The sequence below is a fragment of the Plasmodium brasilianum genome, chromosome 13 (genome assembly GCF_023973825.1).
Source record: "Plasmodium brasilianum strain Bolivian I chromosome 13, whole genome shotgun sequence".
NCBI classification, from domain to species: Eukaryota; Apicomplexa; class Aconoidasida; order Haemosporida; family Plasmodiidae; genus Plasmodium; species Plasmodium brasilianum.
In genome coordinates this window covers 563,052-574,556 of record NC_090126.1, presented here as the reverse complement: position 1 = coordinate 574,556, position 11,505 = coordinate 563,052, and the positions used below count along the sequence as shown (strand labels likewise).

At 23.9% G+C, this 11,505-nt stretch overlaps 2 protein-coding genes across 2 annotated transcripts; one reads left to right on the top strand and one right to left on the bottom strand.

Moving 5' to 3' along the window:
• Positions 1 to 604: 604 nt before the first annotated feature.
• On the bottom strand, positions 605 to 2,806 carry MKS88_004809 (uncharacterized protein; the record flags this gene model as incomplete). Its single annotated transcript, XM_067218015.1, has 1 exon — positions 605 to 2,806. The coding sequence occupies one exon, from the start codon at positions 2,804 to 2,806 to the stop codon at positions 605 to 607; it is 2,202 nt and encodes a 733-aa protein (XP_067071190.1).
• A 6,436-nt stretch (positions 2,807 to 9,242) lies between these two features.
• Positions 9,243 to 10,751, top strand: MKS88_004808 (eukaryotic translation initiation factor 5; the record flags this gene model as incomplete). The annotated part of the gene is made up of 1 exon (XM_067218014.1): positions 9,243 to 10,751. The coding sequence occupies one exon, from the start codon at positions 9,243 to 9,245 to the stop codon at positions 10,749 to 10,751; it is 1,509 nt and encodes a 502-aa protein (XP_067071189.1).
• Positions 10,752 to 11,505: the final 754 nt, after the last annotated feature.

Genomic DNA, 11,505 nt, shown 5'->3' with positions numbered 1-11,505 from the left:
CTTCCTCTTCCTCTTTTTTTTTTTTTTTTTTTTTTTTTTTCCGTATTTTTTAAAAACTCTTCAAATTAATGTTTAGAGTTTCAGCGTCCTTAATACTTTTTTGTGTATGTGCGTACATTAAGATTCGATTGTTATATGTACACTTTCTCACAATATTTACTTGGGTAATTTATGTTTTTAATATGGACTATTTTAAAAATGGAGCTTCAAGAAGCTTATAATCGCTGCTCGGTATAAATTAACAGTCACATATTAACATTTAAAAAAAAAAAATAAGAGGGTGGAGGGAGGAAAAAAAAAATTAAAAATATACAAATAATAAGTAAACGATACGTAAAAAGAATTAGACAATGCGTATAAATAAGGTGAAATGATGACTTAAATAAGTTCTAATTTTCAAATTGCTAATATTTTCCAGTTCAGTATATAAACGTAATACGAATTATAAAAATATGCGTATGTGCATGGAAAAAAAAAAAAATAAAAATAGAATGAAGTGAATGAAAATATATAGATGATAATACAAGCAAACGGATAGGTGAGAATGTTTAAAGAAAAAATCCACCAGAAACATATATTCACATTATCATAAACATGCTTCCCTTTAATATCTTTTTGGTATCTTCTCAATAAAGTTTTTAATTAGGGTGTCTGCAAACGGATCACTGATGATAATATTTTTACTGAATTGGTAAAATTCTTTAAAAAAGTTGTACCTACTCATTTTGAGATCATAACTATTATTTTCAAAATTTTCTTGCAAGCTTCTAATGAGCCATTGTTCTTTCAATATTAAATGAGCTATATTATATGTAATCATAATTTCTAAAAGCTGATAAATATTCATTTGAATAAGTGTATCATCAATTTCTTTTAATACTACAATTATCTTGTTAAACAGAATTGTATGAATTAAATCTTTAAACCATTCAAAATTCATGGATTTGGAAGGTAAGATTTTCACCCATATATTTATTGAGTGTCTTAATACATTCGTATGAGCATGTGTGTTTATATTATTTATAGCAAGTAAATGAATATTTGATTTTATATTTAAAAGAATTTGACTACATTGTTTAATAGAAAAAAAAAACCCAAATGATTTAATCCCAACAATTAATTTTTCATTATTTTTATTTGAAGATTCCGATAAATAATCAATAATTCTTGTCATCAAAATATTCGAATGTGCATTTATTAAAAAACTTAACACCGATGAATTTATTTTGGAATATGATATTATAGAATTAAAAATACTTAAGTGTAATATTTCTCCTTCGTCTGACATATTTTTAAGATCATTCAAAACGGTGTGTAAAAAATAGGTGTTTTCAAAAACTGCGTCACAATAATATATATTTTGAATTAACTTCGAAAAAATTTCTAACACGTTAATTTTTAACAGTAAATCATCTTTTAAATAAATCATATGTAAATATTTATATATATTAATTTTCGTCATTTTACATATATCCTTAATTTTTAAATTGTACTTTTTCATTTTTTCATCGACGGTCTTCTGATAAATATATGAGATTTCTCCAAAGGTGCACACTTCCTCTTCATACTCGCTTTCAAACGAAAAATTGTGCACTTGGAAATTAGCATTCCGTGTGTGTACATCAGCTGACAAGTTAGCTGAATCGGCTAACAAATTACTTGAATTGGCTAACAAATTACTTGAATCGGCTAACAAGTTACTTGAATCGGCTAACAAGTTACTTGAATCGGTTAACAAGTTACTTGAATCGGCTAACAAATTAGTTGAATGGTTATTTTCCCCCTCCCCCTTTAGCAAATTATTTCCTTCTTTATTAATTATGAGGCTATTTTTTTTACTTATTCGAAATATATCGCAAATTTTTGCAGCGTTTAAATTTATGCTGTCACATATGAGATCAAGAAACCTCAAGCGCTGTATATTATTTAAGTTTTCAAGAGATTTTTTCAGTTTTTTTAGAAAATAAAAATCAAATATTTCACTCACTTGTTTGTTGTCTTTAATTAAATGTAACAAAATTTCATATGCCCGATTAAATGAACATAGAGATTTACTAAAGATACAAATTTTAATCATTTTTAAATGTATTTTGTCACAATCTTCCCCATCTTGTATTATATACTTTTTTAAATTTTTCAAAGTAAATATTTGCACATAAATATTCTGCTTATATAATGCTCTTAATAATATTTCATTTATTCTTTCATTGGAGAATATAATTTTCCTACCTAAACTTAAATTAAAAATACTTCTTAGAATATACGCTAGCACAATTAATGTGATTTGATATATTTGGAATTTATCAAAACACATGTTAAAAATTTGGTATTGTTCTTCATTTACTTTTTCTATTTCTAAAGTTTGCATTAAACTATTTATTATTTCCATTTCACCTGACTTGTTCATTTGACTTTCTTCACAAAATGATTTTATGAAATTATTTAAATAATCAAAAGTTTTTTCTATTTTTTCTTCAAATGTTTCTTCGCTTATACTTGGGTCAAAATAGTTTATAGTATCCTCTTTAGAATGTTCCATTCCTAAATGCTTATTTTTATCAAACGAGTTGGGGGATACTTTATCCATTTCATCATCACTTTTCAAATAGTCGCTACTTATTTCATGATAGTCATCATCATAATTTTTATTTTCAACAAGTAAATTTGAATAATGATTATATGAGAAGATCAGGTCCTCCACCTTAATATCTCTTTGCAAAGTTTGCAACAGTGTGTTCGTAAAAACTTTGTTGTAATACCCTTTCACCGCGTTTAGCTCTAAAATAATATTGCTGTTCTCATACATTTTTCTCTAAATATGTGATACGAGGGAAGCGTATACAACAAAAGGATGATTACTTTTTTCCAATTACAATAATAATAAATATATATTTGTAGCTATTTAAGAAGAGAAAAGGACTGCTTCAAATGTTCCTTAAAAAAAAAAAATAACATTAACTAATCAGAATTATGCACTATTCCCTACTTATTACACCTCAAGAATGTACAACATAGTTTTACGCTAAAGCGAGAGATGTGTTTAGCGAAAAATCATGAGTTTTTGGCCCTTTACCGCATGGTTTAGAGGTAAAAAAAGGAAAAAGTAGGTATACATCTAAGTATTTACATTAGCATATATAATAACGAAAATCACGGTGATATCATACATTTATTTATATTTATCTAATATATGCAATTTTTTTTGTTCCCCTTATTTGTCCGTTTTGCAAAACGAAATTAGCTCCTTTATTTAGTTAATTACAAAAGCAAAGAACCTTTTTAAGAGTTAATCGTGAGTTTTCATTTTTGAAATTTTTTTTTCTCTTTTTAGTTTTCGATGGACATGACGTGTACACATGGATACAAATAAATATATATGTATATATGCAAATATATATGTATATATGTAAATATATATGTATATACATAAAAATATACATGTATATATTTATTTTATTTTATTTCGTGTTATATATATTGTTTATGTACTTGGAAGATGGAATATGCGGGAAAAAAAAGTAAAACGAATATGCTTCCTTATTTTTGAATATAATAACTCTTACAAATAAAGTTTAGGTGATAATATGAATTCAAGTCCTTTTTTTTTCTTTTTTTTTTTTTGCCCTAATTAAAAAATAAAATCATTTTTTACAATATAAATGAAAAAATTCTTTTATATGGCAATAATTTAAAGGGGTAATTAATAGATGAAATAAAAATAATGCGTAATATATTGTATCACAATATACAGTAAAAAGGAAATTTTGCGTTTTTATTTAGCATTGATTAAATTGTGTGAAAGTATCACAACCAAGGCGTACATTATACCATTGTAGTAATGTTTCATTAGTATTTTAAGATATATATACTTGATGGTTAAGATATATATACTTGATGGTTAAGATATATATACTTGATGGTTAAGATATATATACTTGATGGAAAATTTTGATAACTTGTAAAAAAATTAATAAAACAACAAAATATATTTTAAATGAATAAATTTCATAAATACAAAGTTAATACCTTAATTTTTATTCAACCTTTATCCTGTACTTATTTTATTTCTACGCTGTGCATATTTTTCTTTTTTAATTTCGAAGAGTAGGTATATAAGAAACGTGTAACGAATGAAAGAGACACCTTCAAATTATACTTTTTTTCTTTTTTCCCCATTCCATTTCTGTTTTTATATAATTTTTTTTGGCGAAAATGAGGAAAGGTGCATGGAATGGAAAAATGTATGTACAAATATATATATATATCTATATATATATATACTCTTATAAGCCACTAAATAGTACACTCTTTGGAACACTGTTAATATGATATGATGTAAAAAAAAAACTTTTTTTAAAGGCTCTTAAAATGATGATAATTAAAAATATATGATATAAAAAACTAGGCGTAATAAATTATACATTCCCCTATTTTAGCTTCAAATAATTAATGTGCAAGATGAGGATATCGGGCATTATATCTTAACTTTACAAACTATTACTAAGAATATGGAATGTTCCGTATATGTTAATAACAAATTATTCTTCTTGGTATCTCTAGTTTTTCCATTTTACTTTTATTTCTTTCGTTGGTTTTTTTTTTTTTTTTTTCTCTAAAATTGAATAATATATCACATTTAAAAGAGAAAAAATGATTAAATAGTTTCAAGTATATATATATATTATATATTTATAATGTAATATTTTTTTTTTTAAATGAAAAACACTTAATAGCAATAAAATTTTTTATAAATACAGAAATATAGGGAAGCTATTCCTGAATTCGTAAAACTGTTCTTTGAAATAAATATACATTACATATGGAAGTTTAGTGAAATTACAAATGTTTTTTAATAATTATATTTTAATAGTTTTGTTAGTTTTATTTTTAAAAAGTTGTTAAAATAATAATTCCATAAAAACAAAAGCTACCAAAAAAAGATATTGCCTTTTCATTGTATGTTTTTTGTTTTTTAATAAAAGAAAAAAAAAAAATTATATATAAATAATTTATTATATTATATATATATATATATATAATATATAGAAGTCATATGATTGTGCGAAAAAAAAAAAAAATGCTCATACTCATTTATATATATTTATCTTTAACATAAAATTTAAAATTTAACAAAAACTCCTCTAAATAGTATGACAAAAAAAAAAAAAAAATTGTACTTATAAATTATTATTTAAATTATAAAAATAATAAAAAAAAAAATTTATATAAAATTTATAACAAACAATAAAAATAACAAACTCATACACAATAAATTAAATAAAAACACAATTATATTTATTAAAAAAAACATAAAAGTAAACACTATAATTAAAATTTAATGAAAGAATTGAAGGAAAAAATATAATTATATATTTTTTTACATATATAAATAATATAAATATATACATATATTAATATATGCATCTTTATATACTTTTATTCTTTTTACTGTAATACGTACTCATATATAAAATAATATAGTACAGAATAATAGCATAAAACGGAAGAGTTAATTTGATTGTAATATTATATATTATAATAATAATATTCCTGTTATCTTATTTCATTTTAAAAATTTAGCTATTTAAGAAAAATTAGTTATCGTGTAATATGTAAAATTTTAAGAAGGTGAAACTCTAAGAACTCTATATGAAAACGTACCCAAAAAATCTTACGAAGATCATATATCCTTGTTACTTAATTTCATCGCTGTTTTTATAACAAATTTGCAGTATATATAAATACATGAATAAGTACATAACTGCTAATATACCAAAAAATACGTGTACATATAAATAAAATAAATAAATATATATATATTTATATATATATATATATATATTATATATATTATATATAAATATAACTTTGTAAGTACGAATCTTTTTATATAATCAAAGTGACATTTTTACATAAGTGTATAATATAATACATTTCATATTTGCTCAAGCAATTAAATAAAAAAAAAAAAGGAATGATTAAATCTAATAATTTAAGTTATATGAATTATTACAAAGGAAAGTCAATGAAGACTTTAAAAAGTGAAAATAATTTGAAGCATAAAAAATATATTAATTATGCAAGTGTTAATAGCATAATAGATAAAGAACATAATCGTTCACTTAGGCAACCCGCAGCCGACATGTGTAAAACGTTATAATATTGTACATGTGACAAGTAATGAAAAATAAATTACACGAATTGTATAAAAGTATACATACGTTGTGTATTGTGTGTGTTTTATGTTTACATATTTTAACACATCATTTATACATATATATATATATATATATATATACATGTATATATGCATACACATACGTATAATCATTTTGTTTGTAAATTCTATAATTTTATTTTTCGAATAAAAGCTGAAGAAATTTGAGAAATTATACGTATTTCTTTAATTCGTATAAAAATTGTGAATAAATCTTTTTTTATTTTGTATACATAATTTGCAAATACAATATGAATATTTATTTTTGCTGTGTAATGTTTTATGTGTATTTATTACTTAGTATGAATTTTAATATTCCCGTGTATGAACTATTTTGCAAAATATGATTTGTAGGAGGTAGTGTATTATACATATTATTTACAAATAGATATATGATACTCTGTTCAAAATTCAAAAAAATTTATTATTGTATGAATATATGGATATGTTAATTTTTTAACGATCGTATATACCCATTTCGAAGTGTAAGTGTGCTTATAGGCTATATAAAAAAAGGATTTAACAGTATTTCAGTTCATCATATAACAGTACACATATATAAGAATTAACAACCGATGAGACATATGAATTAAAAGAAAACAAAATAACAAAACCACAGTTTTTTTGAGCAGTAATGTCCTGTAGACCGAAGATATATATATATATATATATACATATTACCCATTATATTTAATATGAAATAAAATGTATGCTTTTTTTATCATTTATTGGAAGCATTTTTATATTAATTATATAGACCCCATTTTATGAAAAGGTAGTGGATATAACTACAATATATTATATGTGTAGGTATATATATATATAAAAGGAGCCTTTACATTTATTTAGGTAAAACATTTTAGGATAGATTATGACAACTTTAATGGAATTATATGTATGCTTTGAACTGAAAAAGAGAATATATATTTTTATGTATAAGGGAACAAATTGCATTAACAGAATGACAAGGGAAGGGAGTAATTTTTAGTAATCATTAACACTGAGGAATATTGAAATGTGTTATTATATATATATATTATATATATATATTATATGTATATATTTATTTACTTATATGCATATATTGATACTTATAAACACATATAAAATATGTAAAAATCTTAATGATGTATGTTATGCTTGATGGAATGATGTAATTTACTCGTACGGAAATAGTAGGTTTATAAAAATACATGTATATGTATATTATATAAATTGAATTAACCATATACATACAAAACATATATATATATATATATATACGTTTTAAGTTATGGCGCTACAAAGAAGGACATATTTTTGTTTTTGCTGTTAATGAGGAGTTTAATAATGTATAATTTTCACCATTTTATATTTTTTATTTGTTTGCTGTAATTATCTCTCTATATATGTATTTATGCATAATGCACGATTAGAGATATTTTAAAACGGAAATGTATAGGAGATTGTATATAAATGCATTATTAAATTAAAAGTATATTCAGTTCAACGCTATTTCTTTGCTTTATAATATATATATATATATATTCTTTTTGTTTTCATCATTTGTTTTTTTCTTTTCATTTTATCAATTAATTTATAATTTTATAATAATTTTTATAATTATTAAATGTTTACGTAAAATTATTATATGTATATATATTTAAGTAGATCACATTACAGTATATAAATATTAAGCAGTTATCGTGTGTATTATTCGACATATTTCGTGATATATATTTTCCTAAGGTAAACAAAGCGTTTTATTGGAGATATTTGTGTTTGAGTCTATATATACTAAAATACACACGTATATATATATATGTGTTATATACCTGTTTGTATTATTTGAAAAAAGTTTAGTACATTTTTTTTGTTACATATTAAATTGGATATATGACATCAAGAATGTTTATGAGGGATGCTCCTGTTAGATTTTATGACTTGCTTCCATATAAAAATGAATGAATATAGCATTGTTTTAAATTGCATAGTCTAACCTTTACATGTATAGAAAGTTAACGTTTGCATATATATATATATTACATACTTATGTACGTTAATGTTAATAGTAAATAAGTGAAGGATTTATAATTTATTAGAGGAAATTTTTCTTACGTGTGCATATTTGTGAACAGTTACACACGTATATATTTATATACGGGCAGGTGTACATATACGTATATATATATATATATATCTACTTTGTTGTTTAATTATTCTCGCATCTATGAATACAGATACATGTAAATATATTTAATACATAAACATATTTATTTGTAATTTTTTAAAAATTGAAGAAGGAAATGCCACACGAAAATATAGCATAATAAAGCCTCGTGCAGATTTGTATTACATATATTATCGCATCCCATCTTGTGAATAGCTAAGAGAGTGCACACGTATGTATATATATGTATACATGTATTTGGTTAGATAAAATAGGTTTATATGCGGCCTTTGTTTATTAGAAACTGTGTAACGAAGAACAGAAGAGCTATATTATTTGCTCTTAAGTAATACTGTAAATATAAGAAGGAAAGTTGTGTCTAATTGAGCAAGGATTTATATATGTAGGCATTAGTATAATTATAGTATTCTAGAGTTAATTATAATTTATAATTAGTAAACATCTTTTTAAAGGAAATATTAAATTGTCAGTAGTGGTAATTATGCTGCTTTGAAGGAAAACATTTCTTAGTGATTACTGTGTATGTATCTTTGAATTTGTGCGAACATCTGTACACCTACATACGTATATATACACATACAAACATACATAAATTTATTAAAATAGTACAAGAGGGTGAGAGTAAGGAGAAAGGCAAATACATTTAGATTTGTAAGGGATCTCCCATATCTACGATATATTTATATATAGATAGAAATTTATAAAGGTATATTTGTATTATTACCTATATATATATGTACTTATATAGATAGGTACAAACTGATAGATACATATAGATAGGTACATGCTGATAGCTAAGGGGAGGGAAGAAGCTACGTTTTTCCATAAATTATTTGTAGAAAGAATAATTCCACGATGTCGTACATCAACATTCCGAGGGATCGTAACGATCCTAATTATAGATATAAGATGCCAAAACTAATTTCCAAAATTGAAGGTAGAGGAAATGGAATTAGGACAAATATAGCTAACATGGGAGAAATAGCAAGGTCATTGAAACGCCCTCCAATGTATCCTACGAAGTTTTTTGGATGTGAATTAGGAACAATGGTAAAGTTTGAAGAAAATGAAGAAAAAGCAATTGTAAATGGTGCTCATAAGGAAAATGATCTAGTAAATATTTTAGATAAGTTTATTGAAATGTATGTTCTTTGCCCACATTGTTTATTACCTGAAACAGATATAATTGTTAAAAAGGGTTTTTTAATATGCAAATGTAATGCTTGTGGAAATATAGGAGAACTTAACAACTCACATAAAATTGCGACATATATGATAAAGAATCCACCCATGATTAGTACTGTTGGAAGTAAGAAGAAAAAGTCTAAGGAAAAGAAATTAGAAAAAAATGGTAAAAGTAAAAGTGAAAAAGGGGAAAGAAACGAAAGGAGCGAAAAGAATAATGAAGAAAGTAAAAACGGAGTAGTACACTCAGGTGGGGATAATGACAGTTCTCAATATGAAGACTCGGATAAAAGTCATACAATGAATAATGTTTGTAGCAATAACAAAAAGGACAAAAAAAGTAAAAGAAAGGAGAAAAGAAAAAAAACAGAGGATAATTTTGTTTTGGAAAAAGAATCCTTATATTTTGATAGTATAGAAATTAAAGAAGTTATTGATAGATTAAGAACTCTATATATAACTTTTCCAAATATTAGTGATAATGATTTTTGTGAAGAATTACGAGTTTTGCAGGTTTCACAAAGCTTTGATTCCAAGTGCAGAATTTTTATTTGTTTATGTGCTTTATTTGATGATAAAATAACGAAAGATTTATTAGAACAAAACATAAAGTATATAAAAAAAGTTAATGATACGTCAGTAACTGTAATTGATATTTTTCATGCTATGGAATATTATATAAACAAAATAGCGCATAATGCAGTTGTAATTTATCCCTATATATTACAGGTGTTATATAATAATGATATTTTAGAAAGTAAAGATATAATTAAACGATATGATGAAGATGACAGCGCTACATTACAAGAGAGGAGTAATAGTAATGATATTTTAGATGAAAGAATTAAATTTTATAACGATTGTTACAATAAATGCAAAAGTATGGCAAAACATTTCGTTAACTGGCTAAAAGATAATGATTCAGATGAAGACGATGAAACGGATGAAGAAGAAAATAAAACAAGTAGTCTAGTTAATAATAATTTGCCAAATTACAAAGTAAAATCACTACGAAATAATGAAGAAAAAGGAAAAGAAATGAACAACTGTTTTAATGATAATGATAAAGCGTTTGAAGATTCGAAGAGCGAAAAATATGATGATGAAATATTTTTAGACGCAAAAGACGGAATTAACTACACTGGGGATGAGGAGGAAATCGACATTGACGCGATTTAAGGACTAGTTTGCGTGTATGCAGTGTTTATATGTATATGTGTTGTATATATATATATATATTTATTTATTTATTTACAAGTTTTTATGTTTATGTGTTTTTATGTTCACATGTTTATTATATGTATTTTTTTTTTTTTTTTTGCGCAATAAAATGCCATTTGGAATATATACATATGTACTTGTATATGTGTATGTTCTTTTAATTGAATATTTTGGTTGTACACATATTCATGTAGACGTATACGTATGTACAGACATATGTGTACCTTTTTTAAATTTCGTGCAAACATATGTTCGTGTATATTATTTTGCGCCATTTTGTGCAATTATATTTTTAATTGTTATTTACTTATTAAGAACTCCTCTTATTCAAATAATTATTTATTTTAGTTATAGAAGAAATAACATGCTTACAAAAATGCATTTTGTGCATTTATATATATATATATATGTATGCGAACATATGTATGTATGTATTTATTTATTATAGCACTGTTGGGGAACAGCGAATATACACATATCTGCATGTATTTACATACAAGTACACATATACATCAAAAATGTATATGTATTTTGCGTATATAGTAAACCCATGTGTCATGAGTATATCGCATAATACAAATCGAGAATTCTTCCATTAATCAGTGAAAAGGCTCATGACTATATTTACAAAAGTTATTAGATTATTTAATTATCACATGAACAATCATAAAAAATAATACTCATCTATAGCTCCACCTTCTTTTTACTGGCT